The 15,138-nt window shown below is 36.4% G+C and overlaps 2 protein-coding genes across 5 annotated transcripts in view; one reads left to right on the top strand and one right to left on the bottom strand.

The window, feature by feature from the left end:
* The window catches only part of LOC120412559 (phospholipase B1, membrane-associated-like), a 38,859-nt gene extending 36,422 nt beyond the window's left edge, over positions 1-2,437 (top strand). For all 3 annotated transcript variants that reach the window (XM_052708381.1, XM_039573062.2, XM_052708382.1), the window contains exons 4-5: positions 21-94; positions 1,878-2,437. In XM_052708381.1, coding sequence (XP_052564341.1) covers positions 21-94; positions 1,878-2,013 — 210 coding nt within the window. In that variant the 3' untranslated portion in view covers positions 2,014-2,437. The remainder of the gene's footprint in view (positions 1-20; positions 95-1,877) is intronic.
* Positions 2,438-10,236: 7,799 nt separating this feature from the next.
* The window catches only part of LOC120412563 (phospholipase B1, membrane-associated-like), a 28,735-nt gene continuing 23,833 nt past the window's right edge, over positions 10,237-15,138 (bottom strand). For both annotated transcript variants that reach the window (XM_039573068.2, XM_039573069.2), the window contains 5 exons: positions 12,101-12,279; positions 11,043-11,485; positions 10,864-10,981; positions 10,726-10,802; positions 10,237-10,664 (listed from right to left, as the gene is read on the bottom strand). In XM_039573068.2, coding sequence (XP_039429002.1) covers positions 10,529-10,664; positions 10,726-10,802; positions 10,864-10,981; positions 11,043-11,485; positions 12,101-12,279 — 953 coding nt within the window. In that variant the 3' untranslated portion in view covers positions 10,237-10,528. The remainder of the gene's footprint in view (positions 10,665-10,725; positions 10,803-10,863; positions 10,982-11,042; positions 11,486-12,100; positions 12,280-15,138) is intronic.

Below are 15,138 nucleotides of genomic sequence, written 5' to 3'. Positions count from 1 at the left end.
TTTTCTCTTCTCAATTTCAGCTAAACAACCACAAAGGAGTAGATTATAGCCTGCTTTCATACGACTGCTTCCATTTAAGCCAGAAGGGCCATGCGTAAGTTGGTTTTGCTTTTATTGTTCTTTAACATTTATGAGTGCTTATTTTCGATTTAGCTTTCATTAAGCCAATAAATATGATATGCTTCAAGTGCTGCTCGACAATGAATAATAAATAAGGTGTTCAATCGACTGCACTCTGAAACCATAATGGGTAATTCTCGCCAACTCACACAGCAGTTGCCCCGACCCCTCTTCGATTTGCGTGAAACTTTGTCCTAAGGGGTAACTTTTGTCCCTGATCACGAATCCGAGGTCCGTTTTTTGATATCTCGTGACGGAGGGGCGGTACGACCCCTTCCATTTTTGCACATGCGAAAAAAGAGGTGTTTTTCAATAATTTGCAGCCTGAAACGGTGATGAGATAGAAATTTGGTGTCAAAGGGACTTTTATGTAAAATTAGACGCCCGATTTGATGGCGTACTCAGAATTCCGAAAAAACGTATTTTTCATCGAAAAAAACACTAAAAAAGTTTTAAAAATTCTCCCATTTTCCGTTACTCGACTGTAAAAATTTTTGGAACATGTCATTTTATGGGAAATTTAATGTACTTTTCGAATCTACATTGTCCCAGAAGGGTCATTTTTTCATTTAGAACAAAATTTTTCATTTTAAAATTTCGTGTTTTTTCTAACTTTGCAGGGTTATTTTTTAGAGTGTAACAGTGTTCTACAAAGTTGTAGAGCAGACAATTACAAAAATTTTGATATATATACATAAGGGGTTTGCTTATAAACATCACAAGTTATCACGATTTTACGAAAAAAAGTTTTAAAAAAGTTGGTCGTCATCGATCATGGCCGTTCATGGTCACCCGCGACAGACACGGACGACGAAACAAAGAGAAACGCAAAAAGTAACTTTTTCAAAACTTTTTTTCGTAAAATCGCGATAACTTGTGATGTTTATAAGCAAACCCCTTATGTCTATATATCAAAATTTTTGTAATTGTCTGTTCTACAACTTTGTAGAACATTGTTACACTCTAAAAAATAACCCTGCAAAGTTAGAAAAAACACGAAATTTTAAAATGAAATTTTTTTTTCTAAATGAAAAAATGACCCTTCTGGGACAATGTAGATTCGAAAAGTACATTAAATTTCCCATAAAATGACATGTTCCAAAATTTTTTACAGTCGAGTAACGGAAAATGGGAGAATTTTTAAAACTTTTTTAGTGTTTTTTTCGATGAAAAATACGTTTTTTCGGAATTCTGAGTACGCCATCAAATCGGGCGTCTAATTTTACATAAAAGTCCCTTTGACACCAAATTTCTATCTCATCACCGTTTCAGGCTGCAAATTATTGAAAAACACCTCTTTTTTCGCATGTTCAAAAATGGAAGGGGTCGTACCGCCCCTCCGTCACGAGATATCAAAAAACGGACCTCGGATTCTTGATCAGGGACAAAAGTTACCCCTTAGGACAAAGTTTCACGCAAATCGAAGAGGGGTCGGGGCAACTTTTCCCGATTTCGTGTGAGTTGGTAGAGAATTACCCTAATAAGAAATTTAATGCAAATTCTGATCGTAAATATCTTGGTTATCTCATGCCAAAACATTGGCACTCTGGTCTGTAATCAAATGCAGTTATTATTATATCTGCTTTCCTCAATTCCAATTGAAATCAGTTAACTTCCATCCAGTTCTACCAGAGTTTCCATACTAACTTGGTTACATTTGTGCGGTTTTTTAACTCTAATTTAAACTATCGAAAATAATTTCTGTTTCAACATTGAAATTTAATTCAGAATCATAATCACATTCTCCCAATTCACAGCCGCGCGGCATCCGCCCTCTGGAACAACATGCTGGAAGCACCGGGCAAGAAGCGAACCGCCTGGAATGCCCCCTTCGAGTCGTTCCGCTGTCCAACGCGGGAGAATCCCTACCTGTACACCTACGACAACAGTTAGTTTAAGGGGAAACAGTACGTAACGGACACCAGCCCAGTTTATTTATGAACGAAAAAAAGAAATTCAAAATAAACACACCCCGCCAAATGAGTGTACAGTACGGTGACAAAGTGTTAATTATGCAACCAAGGCAGACGATCAATAAATAACACTAAATAACACGGACTAATGATAATACAGTGCAATGGTTTGGATCGTCAAGGTCCAAGATAGGGTTTGGATAGGGTGGTTCTAAAGTTATTAAGTTTTCCAAAGGTATATCTCATCTTCAACCTTGTAGAAGACAGTAAAACAGTCCAAACTGTCCTTTTCAAGTTACTTTGCTTCCAAAATAAGGAATTTTCAAATTTTATTACGAAACTTCAAACAAATAAGGACCATCCTATCTACCCATCGATGAGACGGTTATTTAAATACAGTTTAAAGACAGTCCTTAGCCTCGTTTTTTCCCCTCAAACTGGAGATTGATGGAACTGTACCTGTTTGACATTCGGATTGCGTACTTTGCACACATTTGCTTTACGTAATGACAACAATTCCGTACGCTGTATCTTCCCCCCTGAGGGCGAGGGTGGCCCAAGGTAAGTGTTACACACGATGATGACCTCCCTCCTTTGCGAATAATGGTAGGTCCGCCGACGATGATGGGTGTCGTTATGGGCGCACATTACCGAAGCATAAATCATCCTTGCTGATTGGTGCATAAAAACAACCCTTTGGCGGGGGCTCGTTGGATGCATGAAAAGGGAAATTTTTCTTAAGGTGTGGGCCGTCTTGGCTTTTCATATGATCTTCTCAGGTTACCCTTTGCTAATTGACTAATTGAACAAAAACTCGTTACTTCTTCACTTCAGCGCCTTGGCTCGTAAAAGTTGATGAATCAATTTGTCAAGCCACATTTTTGCATAATCGGCACAACTAGTGTTGAAAGTTTTATATCCAAAAAAATAATGACTTAATTTAAGAAAAACAATATTCAATCGTTTTATGTCCGAAAGTTCTATTTTATATATCTATTTTTTAGCTCCTGATACTATTTTTCAATTTCTTATGTACAATACTTTTTTTCAACTATGAAAAGTTTATATTCTAATATTCTCTTCAATTCTTTATGCGAAACCAGTACGCTCATTGAGAGCTAATTGAAAAAACTGACTTAATCCACCTATGCGGTTTATGCCTTCCTCACTTTTTTACAAACAATGGGTAATATGAGTGGCTTGGACACAAATTTCACCTATTTTTTTAGATCCAGAAAAAAGTTCATAGATGTCACTGCTTTGACGCTTTGACTCACTGAAGCTATGCGGGTATGTCCCGGGGTCAAAACCCGTCGACTTCTTGCTTATTACGGCGGTAGATCCACCGGTCTTAACTCCAAACAGTTCTTGGATGACCCAGATTATCCCAATAAGTTGTTACAACAATGCACTGTAGCCTACCACATTCACTGAAGCAGTCTGGGAAGGATCCGTAGTCAAAATCTTTGTTTTGACTTGTATTTTTGATGAGCCTCCTGCTCAAAACTTCCGGAAGTTTCGGAAGAACTAAAACATCCCATATGTTGCAAAACTATGCTTACATGTTTTAAAAACATAACAAAACAAAATACCATTGATAAATTTTGAAAACTCTCCGAAATATTACGAAATCCCGAAGATTCTTAATTTAAGTCATATTCTCATTTGTCATGACTTCAAAAAAAAAATGCGTAAATCGAGAATCGTTTAAAAAAAGTCACTTAAAAAAATGATATGGTGTTTTATTTTTGCGAAAGGAATATGCAGCATGACGTTGCAATGCGTGCCATTTCCTCAATCCTTACCCAATTCGCGTTTAGCCTTGAACTCTGATCTGTTAAAGGGCAAATTTTGAGTTCTTTTTCTATTTTTTATATCAAATTGGCCAACAAATCCAATCCAATCATTAGTTTTTTGAAAAAAAATATAATCAAATCTCAATTTTTTAAGAACACTTACATTTTGTGACGTTGCCCTATGTACAATTAATCTATAAATGACTCAGAAACAATTAAAAAAATATACGATTTTTATTAATTATCTATATGTATCAATCAACTACGCAAATGCATATTTTCCTATATGACCAGAATGTATACAAATTTCTTGACATTGCAACGCAAACTTCAACCTGTTGCACCTTTGGTTATTGACATCCAATTTAGTCGCTAAATGTTGCATTTGGAAAGTTTTTCTAAGTTTGAAGTTAGTTAATCATCTTTGACTTTTTCGTTTAGTACATCTAAAAACCTACGAAATGCAAACAAAAGAATGATTCTTGGATTTTATTCCTCGGAAAACCAGATGTTTTAAGAAACATGTTTTAAAACATTGATTTTATCACAAATTGATTTATAACTTAAACAACATGCATAATTATGATATTCAAATGATAAATCAATGAATACCATATTTTTTTAAGCTTCAAGTACCGTCAGTGGGGGTGTCTAGGGGTCAAAAAACGATGTACCTCTCGTAGTTGCTTAGTAACAAAAACAATTTAAATAACAATTTCATTTTAACGTGAATTGAACTTAGATAGTTTACTAACATTTTTCTAAATATGGTGGAATTTGACGAACTCTACCTTAGAGACATTGGGTCAAATGAAACTAAAATAATGCTCAAATAGGGTACGTTATCCATTAGTGGACCCCTTTCCTATAGTAGACCCTCTGAAGGGTTTTTGATGAAAAATTCAATAAAATCACAATTTCAAGCGTGTTGTTGTCTACAAATCTTTTATTTGGCATGTTCAGCGTCATTTAAAACAATGTTGACTGACATTGAATTGTCCTTTTTACCAAATTAAGTGTTTTGAGTTCGACATCTGAAATCAGCCATGGTCACTAGCATTTCACAACAAAACTGCATTTATATTTTATGATTGAATTAACCATCCAATCATTTTTTGACTGATTATTTAACTTCAGCAAGTCGAAATAATGTAAGTTAAAGGATCTTTACTAAAATATAGCGAAGAACTGCCATTTTCGAGCAAAAATTAGGGGGGTCCAATATAGGACAACTAAAATCCAAACTTTTCGAAAAGTGGACCCTGTTAATTTAACTTTCAAAAATGAAGAAAACTGTGTATCCAAGCAAAAGTTTCTCTGAAACATACAATAAATGCTTGTTTTTATCAACCTAAACGCATATTTTTTCAGTTATGAGTATAAATCTAGCTGTTTTCATGTTAAAAGTACCAAAAAAGCTGAAGCCGTAAGAATTTATAATTAATCAAAACTATAGTTAATTGTACTTAACTGAAGCATTATAGGGGAACAGCATCTAATTCCAGCGTGCCTCTAATGTTGGCAGGTCAGAACTTTGGCATTCAATTAAAGCTTATTAAAAGCGTTTTCAATTGAAATCGAGTGATAAATAGCTCAATAAGAAGTGAGCAAGCAAGTTTCTATCAAAAGTTTTGCAAAATTAGTTGTTTAAATAGTGAAAATCAGCAAATTGGATGGAGTTAGGTGCGAGTGCTTAACCTGCCAAACATACGAGAATTTCCCCTAATTGCAGTTTGAAATGATATTTTATAATAATAAATCAATAAAAAAACATTTTTTAATAAACATGCGTGGTTTTATCAGCAACTGTAAACAAATCTAATGTTTAGTTTCGGTCAACCATTTTTGTAATTAATATGGAAAAATTTGCATCAAGATTATTTTTTTAATTATTTTTATGTTTGCAGTGGTTTTTGAAACGTTATCTCTGATCTTTTTCGGAAATAAATGTGTTTAAGTATCTGTAAGGTTTTTGTTGTTGTCTAAAGCCAAATTTGTTAACAAAACATATTTGTTTATGATGAAAAGTGAGCAAATTCCATCTTTTATTCAGTATATCTATCACAAAAAGTTATGAAAAGTGCTAAAAATGTTGAAAATTTGTGAAAAATGTGCTTCGGCTCTACTAGGGGGTCCACTAATAGTTAAAATACCCTACAACGAGACGAAACAAGTCATCCAACAGTGTTTCTTGTTCGAGAGAATCGTATTGACACGCTACAATGTTTGAAGTAGAAGATTTCAAACATTTGGGTGCTTTTCGAGCGATTCCAATAAAAAAAAGTTAATTTTTTGAGAGGCCATTTTTGGCCAAACACGTACCTCAACTTTAGATAGCTGCCATAATTTGTTCTTTCAACGAGATTTTTTCAGCTAAGTCATCTTAAGATGTCCCCTACACAATCCTTTTAACATAATTAAGTTTCATTGAGATGGACCTGAGAAATGGTAAAATCCTCAAAAAAAATCACTTTCAAACAAACTCAATCCCCAGACTTAATGTCTACCCCACTGACGGTAGTCTAAAATCGTGGAAAAATATCTAACTAGCTAATATTATGCTTTTCACAAAATCATCATTAAAAGAAATCTACCTAAAACATTTTTTGTTAACTTTAAGAAATTAGACTGGTTTGATATTAACCAATAACCTTATTGTAAAACACTTCAAAAACGCTCCCAAGCATTGTATAGTTCAAAACATATCACAATCATTAGCTAAAAACAGTCAAATATTGATTCAAATGTTTATTCTCACCATGCGATATAAACGAGTAAAAAAAGGTAACAGGTGAGTAATTCAATTGAATGACTGCTATTATTGTGAAGGTGTTTGTTTGCTCATCACATTATCCACCTCTCATCGGCATCAACCTCATAATTTGGTTGCCATGCAAACTCAGACGTTATTTATTGTTGACGAGGAGAATCGCCCCCCGATTATCACATTTTGCTTTGTCTCTCCAACAAGAGTGATAAAATCTCCTTGTTCGCTCTTTCTCTCTTTCTCGTGAGTTGGAGAAATGCGATCTGGTCAACAACGCAATGTGGTTGGTATTTTTGTTGATTTTTGAGGTGGTTGAAAATTTGCAAGAGAAAGAGAATTCCATAAGTAGGTAACCATTATGTGGGTGAATCATAATCGATCGTTAACCAAAAAAAAAGTTCGTCTATGGTCGGTAAGAGATGAATGCAAACATCGGCAACCAAATGTTTTGAGAGAAAGCTTTACGAATTAAACCAAGTTTTGATTTAAATATTATTTTGGGAATACATGTTTGCAAAGATTCCGAAAGTTGCTGATTCTAAGATAATAAATAAATCATTTAAAACTGTTTTCTATTATTTTCTATAAAAAATCAACTTGTTATAAAAAGGATCGAATTCCATTAGAACGTCCTGATTTCTTAAAACAAACTTTTCTCAAAAATGACTAATGCTAACATTAGTCATATGCATCACTAACGCCTGAGTCGTGTCTGCAAATAATAAAGAAAATATACAATCGATCCTCCAAAGAGTGCCATTTATTACACCTTTCAATTGTTCTTCAAATCTCCTGAGCAATAAACCAACAAAGTACATAACCAAAACAAATAGTGCAGCACTTAAACCTTACCTGCAAACACATCTCTTATAGCCAGTCCAAACATGCAATCGTTCCAGACTGTTTCTCCCTTAACTGCGCGGGTCAAACATTGAAGTTGGTCGGCGAACTTTTTTATGGTTTCCTCCAAGTCGACGGTCGAGTTTGCATACAAAACGACCTAAAACTTACGGTTGCTCAACACCGAACTGTGCCAACAGAAATGCATTATCGGTGACAGCAAATCTGCATTTTCTGCCTCAGCCCTTCTCTCCGGTGCACTATGGGGTTTCAGGCGGCCATAAATCGAAAAACCGACATACTCTAATAATTTTTTTGGTATTTTTTTTCGAAAATAAACATTCTAACTAAGAAAAATCCGGAGTTTGAAAGTTGTAGGTTCAAAATTCACTGAATTGCAGACCTTCAAAGGCGAAAATGGTAAGAAAAAACATGTTTTTTGACAAAAAAATGATTATTTTTCATAGTTGTACTGTGTAGCTGTTTATGTATTTTTTCCTGCATCATTATATATATTCAGAAAGGTAATTGATTCAACTTTTCAATAATATTTTACAAAACACACTTTTACAGGCAAAAAAAATAATAAAAATAAAAAAAGATGGATTTTTTTTTCAAAATTTAGTTTTTTTCAACTTTGTTAATGGAGTACTTTTTTTGTGTGCATTTGTGCGATCTGAAAATTTTGCAGCTTAAAATTTGAACCATGTCCTAACTTGTCTCCAAATTTCAAAGTGCACTTATGTGCACTTTTTGAGTTATGCCATTTTGAACATTTTGATTCATGCAAGGAAATTAATGATTTCGCGTATACGCTTGGTTAAAATCACATTATTTACCTGCGGAGGCAGAAATGACGTACCTGCTATGTATGTTTTGAAATTGATTTGATATTCATGACTTTGTTGGTACTTAGGTACGTTTAATAAAATTAGAAATTCCTATTCTAAGTATTTTACAGAAACGATTCGTCGAATATTCGTATCAGTTCGTTGTTGTGTTCTTTTGAAAGTATGGATAATAATACCGTAGTGTCCCTGTACGATATAACGAAGCACTATTCTGAAAACGTGAGAACTGCTTTCGAGTATATTTGTAAGAATTACAACATTGCAGAACCATCACATGATCAACTCAGGGAAAAACCACAGAGAAAAAACTACGCATGCTGTTCTGTAGCTTCAAAACGAAATATACAAAAGCCCATAGAAGAAGTTCATATTTTAAGTAATCTAACGACAATCGGTTACACAGTGATTTTGATTTAGAAGAATTTATCGTGGAAAACGTGAATTTTGCAAGTGGATCAACCAAAAACGTGGACGAGAATCCATGCAATGTTCCATAAAATAAACCGTCTAAAATTCTAAAACACCGCAAAAATCAAATTTTAATTGGTGGGGGAGGGGGGGGGGGTCTTCAAAGAGAGGTGGATTTTAACTCAAGAAGAAGGGGAGGGAGATTGAACGTAAATCAGAAACTTTAACATAGCATAAACCGCCATTCCGTGCATCAAATAGACAGAGCACGAATATTAAAATTCACCACTTTAATGCATGTGGCCTCAAATATATGAAAAAATCGAAAATTAAACTTTTTTTTTGAAAAATATCAAAATTCATTTGTTTTCATTATACTAAGTACAAACAACACAAAAAAGTCCTAAAAAAGCAAAAAAATATTTTTGGCCGCTCACTTATATGGAAATACCCCATAGTGCGGTGGGGGCACGCGTTGGTGCTGGCGCTAAGGATAAGAAAAGCGAGTCTTGGAACTATTGAAACAACGAAAAAATATTAAAGGAGGTTGTTGGAGTGTTCTGCCTCCGTCAATGATCCGTAACGATTGGTGATCTGTTTTTTTCTTCTCCGCCTTCCAATCGGCAGCAGTTGGGAAATTCTCTGGAGAATCCCTTTATGTCATCAGGTTTTTTGAATACGTAGACTTTTTTTTAAATAATGTGCTCTTAATAACTTTTGTGAAAATAAAATTTCTGGATCGTTGGGTCAAAAAACGATACACCTCTCGTAATTTCTTAATAACAAAAACAGTTTAAACAACATCGAAAATCGTTGTTAGATTTGTTTTTATTTAGTTTAGTTTACTAACATTTTCCCAAAATATGGAGGATTTTGCCAATAGTTTGAAAATTGACCAAATCTCATTGGGTGCCATTGGGTATAATGAAACTAAAATGATGCTCAAATACAACGATATGGTTAAAACAAGTCATCCAACAGTGTTTCTTGTTCGAGGGAATCGTATTGACATGCTAGAATGTTTGAAGTAGAGATTTTCAAACATTTGGGTAGTAAATCCAAATAAAGTATTAAAAGCATGATTTTTCGAAAGGTAATTTTTTTCCAAAATCGTACCTCTACTTTAGACAGCTGCCAACATATTAGAATTTGTACTAGGCACGAGATTTTTTTAAACGAAGTCATCTTAAGATGTCCCCTACAAAACCCTTTTAACAGAATTTAGTTTTATTGAGAAGAACCTGAGAAATGGTAAAATCCGTAAAAAGTCTCTTTGACCTAATCTCACCCCCCAGACAAAATGTCAAATTTTGTATTTTTGTATTTTTTGTATTTTTGTATTTTTGAATAAATTTAACTAGCAGAGAACTTCTCAATTACAAATCACAGTGACTTTATTTTCCCACCCCCTAAGAAAAAACGTAGCGACAAGTTAGTTAACTGCTTTACGTGCCCCTGCAACAGCAGCTACTTGAACCGGAGTAGGACTGTGTCGGTGGGGGGACCCACGATTTATATGGAATTAATGGAGAATTGAATCAACTACTTTCCGAGAGGTTCGTTGCATCGAATCGCGCTCAATTAGCGTGCTTTTATTTGACTTACTTAACTCTTCTAACTGGTTTAATTGAAATCAATCATGTGACTGAAGAAACAAACCTACCGTTTGACTTTTTTTTCTATCTTTCTTACATTGCAAGAGAGTGGGGCTCATGAATAAATTACACTTAGAAACTATTGAAACTGGGGCGGGGGGAGGCGGACCAGACAGGTAGAAAGGGTAGAATTATGTAGCACTAGACAGACACCTTCGCGAGAGGAGAACGCTCGAACCTAGCTATTATCGTAGGTAAAGATGTAGGGCACCTTCGCGGTTGGACACTTGAAGTTCTCAAACAGAGGTTTCCAGTTGGTGCTTTTGCGACCCGGCGGCTCGAGCATATTGTTCCACAGGGCAGTGCCGGCATATCTGGGGAGAGATTCGAGATTGTTTAAGTACTTAACTCTAGATTAATTATGACTTTACTTACGCATTTCCTTTCTGGCTCATGTGGAAACAGTCGTACGCAAGCAGTGTGTGGTCCACCTCGCGGCCATTCATTTTTAGCTGGAAAAATGAGTATTTTCAGCTGAAATTTCTAGAACAGTTTAGAACTTAGATAACTAACCGATATTTCTGTGGACCATGGCTGATACATCACTGCAAATTCGTCTAACCGACGGAACTCGTCCAGCTTGGCCACTTCTCTCTCTGCCTGAACCATCCCATCCTGTATCCGGTGCCACCTGAAAAAATTGATGTAATATAATTTCTATATCTGTTGACTGATCTTCTAGTACTACAAACCTCAATCTGGACTCGTCCGTTTGATTGTACAGCTTCCCGACCCAGCAGGAGCACTCTCCGTGGTGCAGCGTGTTGCAAATGCTCGGCTTCGACTTCATCGAGACGACCGTCTCAACCGACGGAACCGACACCAGGTTGACAAACGTCCTCGGCATGTTGTCTCTCAGGTAGCGCAGCGCCCGCGTCATCCGCAACCGGTGCTTTGCCGGCAGATCTTCCGGATTTTCCATCGTACAAACGAACGAGCAGATGTCGTTCCCCCCGACGGCGATGGTCACCAGCTTCCAGTCGCGTTTGAAATCTACCCGCGGATCGGCGCGGATCCGCTTGACCAGCGATTGCGCCATAAACGGCATGTCGTACGAAACTGCCCCAATTTCGGCCATGTTGAACTGGGACTCCTTGTGGAACGGGTACGAGTCGCCGAGGGAGTAGCCGACGAGCTGGAAGGGAGGGAAGAAGATTAGGAGACCCCCTTAATCCTGATCAGGAATTGATTTGTTTGAGTTTACAAGGTATGACCTAAATTGTAACCATTTCGTAGGAATGCATGAGAATGACCTTCTCCCCCCGGTAGGTTGTCATTGTGGTCATTACTGCACTCTTCAAACGTGTCGAGTATCAAGATGGGGTTACATAAAGGTGAATCTCTACGCGACACACACGAATCTGGCCGGGTCGTTCGTGGTCTGGCGCGAAATCGGCGCTATGCAACGAAGACGACGACGAAGTATGAAAATAAATATTATTCAATCGCACAGTTGCATGCATCACACACACTCACGACGAATGCCAAAATAGCCGGCGATAGACAATTTCGATTAGTGGTTTTTTTTTACATTGTAACGCGTGTGTGTGCAAAGGTGGACAGCGAAAAAAGGAAAGGTGTAATTGAATAATAGAGAAATGACTGGTAGGTGGATAACAAAAGTTCCATAATGATCGATCTCGTGAGGTCTCGTTCAGGTAATGAGGGCTTCTGTTAATTGGATTCCACACCTTCTTTATGATAACTCAGATCGAATTGTTAATTTGATTTAATCTCCCTGAAAACCAACCTTCGGATTGAACTCCTTCAGTATGTTGGGCAGCGTCGTCACGTTGCGCCAGTTCCACTGGCCGCCGATGCTCCACGAAAGGCCACGGTTCTCCATGTACAGATCCCTCACAGAGGTGGCAGCTGCTCCGGTGGCCGCCGTCAAGGAATCACCCATCGCGGCGATAACGTTGATGTCACCTGAAAGGAAGCAAAGCAGACAGGAGAAATCGGAAAAAGTTGATTTTAAAATAGAAGTTTTATTTTTAGTTTTCCGCCAACACCGCGTTGAAATAGTGAAACGTTGCTCAGCGGAGCGTTTGATGGTTTGTCCTTGGCTTTTATCGCAAAATTTAAACATTAGTATGTACTAATGATAGTGACTTTTGAGAATGCACGCACAGTAATAAACTTCAAACATCCGCTTTGAAGATGATTGTGACGATGCATTGATGTTGCTTCATATACAGAGATTGTCTTTATAATTTCTTGGCCATAACTTAACTAATAACTTGATTTGTTTCGTTGTGACAAAAAGCCTTCATTACTTTTCATCAGCGTCAGTAAACATTGCTTGGTTACAAACTGACATTGACAATAGGTCTATTCCCGTACCCGCAGAATGGCAAAATTTCGGCAGCTTCTGCAGAATTTTGCAGCCAGCAAAAGTAAGTTTTTTGTAGCCGTTCCCGTACTTTTCTGCAACTCTCTCGTTTTTTCTACAAGCGAGCAAGAAAATGGAAAGCGATATTACATAAGAAGCTTACCAGCAGAAGAGAGAACAAACTACGGTTTTGCTGCATCTTCAGCCTCTCTCATTGCAGAAGTTCTGCCTGAGAGAAAAGTTACATTTGTTGCAAATAAATACGGGAAGGCTCTGCTGTCGATTTTTGTGCAGAATTGCAGAATTCTGCAGTACATAACATTGCTTCAGTTTGTCTTAAAACGTTACGTTAAAAAAACCAGATGGCCAATCTATTGATGGATCCCTTTTAAATCTTCACTGTGTCAAAAAACACTATTTTTCAATCATTACTCGTGCATACGAGTCTGTATGCAATTGTTTTACAGACATCAGAGTAACTTCCTGATTTGATTCCTTAGGCAAAAATAAGCATCTGTGATTTTTTTTAACGAAGTCGGTTATGGGTGAAGGGTCGCTTTTTATCGTTAAAGTTGGTGAAAAAATCATGTCATACGCTAAATTGCTAATAACTCGTTAGAGTTAACTCGGAACGTTTTGCAGTCTTGGACAAATTTGTTTGTCATAAAATTTTACACAAGAATCTCACACTAGACAATGATCTGACACATTTAACGCCACCTTTTGGCGGAATTTCGGTCTTTATGTTTTTCCCCTTAGGCGTCATCCATAAAGTATGTCACGCTTTAGGGGGTTAGGGGGGGTCTGAGTAAGTGTGACATTGCGTGTTATAAGTATAGGAAAAGCGTGACAAAGAGGGGGGAGTAAATTTTAGCTGATTTTAGCGTGACGTAATTTATGGATGAAGCCTTACATTTTTTCGAATTTTCTCATGCAAACTTCAACGATAAAAAGAGACCCCTTAAGGAGTAATATTCATGTAAATCGGCAAAAAATGTTAGAGGGTGTTTAGTACACACTTAAACTTTTTTTTTAATTTGTTTTCAGGGCATTAAAATATATATTTTCATTTACGCCGATGCAAATATTTTTTGAAGTTTATGTCCCTCGCCTCTGACTAAAGTCGAGGGAGGGGGCAAAAAAAGTATAAAAATTGAATTTACGAGCAATGGTTTCAACATTTCAATCAAACAAGTGTTTTAAAATGCATTATACACCTGTTCAGTTATTCTATAATCATAAGTTTCCAAAATATCTAAGTATTGAGTAAAATTTTATTTTTTGCAAAAAAAGTTTATGTGGTGCTGTGCAATAAAATTTCATAAAAAATAAAAAATAAATTAATCCAGCCCAAACATGCTACATGTGATTATGAATGCAGAAAAATGCATTTTAGATTATTTTCAGTTGATTTGACTCCAATTTTCATTAAAATTTTGAAGGTTTTTTGAAAAATATTGTTTTGTTCTCAGAATTTTTGGACAAATTTTGAAGAGGGGCCGAAATAAACTTTTAAAAATATTTGTAACGGCCTTATTAACAAAACAAATTTGAAAACGTTTGGTTGTATCATTGCCAAGACATAGCTGGAGAAAAGCACCCGGATTTGAACCACCCTACTCAACACTGCTTTGACCAAATTGGCTCAAAATGTTGGTGAAGACTTGTTAAATTGATTCTGTGTGCATGTTTTTTTTTAGGCCGTTGCAAATATTTTTCTAAGTTTATGTCGCCCCCCTTTAAAATCAGTTCGAAAAATCAAGGGGCAAAACAAATGTTTTCACCAAACAGACGGTATTAACTAAATTCATGCCATTTCAATAACAAATACTGTTAAAATAACAGAAAGTGTCATGGAATATTCTTGCAAAATCCGTTTTTGCTAAAAAGTCTTTGACAACTTTTCGAAATAACTCGGTTTTTTGATGATTTAAGCTGATGTACTATCCAGGTTACTACCGTCCACTCAAGGCTATATATCATAGGTACTCGCCATCTTGCTTTGCATGAGTGTGAGTGCATGACTCCGTGCCACTAAAACCAAAACAATAACAAAAGAACAATGGACCGTGCCAGGAAAACCAAAACATAAACAATGCCAGTGTCAGTGGAGTGAGAGAGTCAGAGATAGCGATTTTGACAACACACTCAATCGCGAGTACCTTAGGTAGAAAGCCATGCCGTCCACTGAACTACACTGAAGAAAATATTCTGTTTTCAGTTATGAGTCATGTAATTAGCTTATATCTGTGACCCCATACTTCCAATTGGGTACTAAAGCCCTATGTCAATTTTTATGTACAACGGTAAAAAACACGATTAAAAACCATTTCTGATCACTTTTTTTCATTTTAATGCAAAATTTTTTTTTGACAAGACAACATTTTTTCGATGGATCAACTATGGTCCCCTTGGAACGACCTGTCAAGTAGGAGCTTTTCTGTCAAGAAGGACCG

The sequence above is a fragment of the Culex pipiens genome, chromosome 2, assembly GCF_016801865.2.
Source record: "Culex pipiens pallens isolate TS chromosome 2, TS_CPP_V2, whole genome shotgun sequence".
Classification (NCBI taxonomy): Eukaryota; Metazoa; Arthropoda; class Insecta; order Diptera; family Culicidae; genus Culex; species Culex pipiens.
The sequence above is the reverse complement of the archived record's forward strand: the minus strand, read 5'-3'. Positions and strand labels throughout refer to the sequence as shown.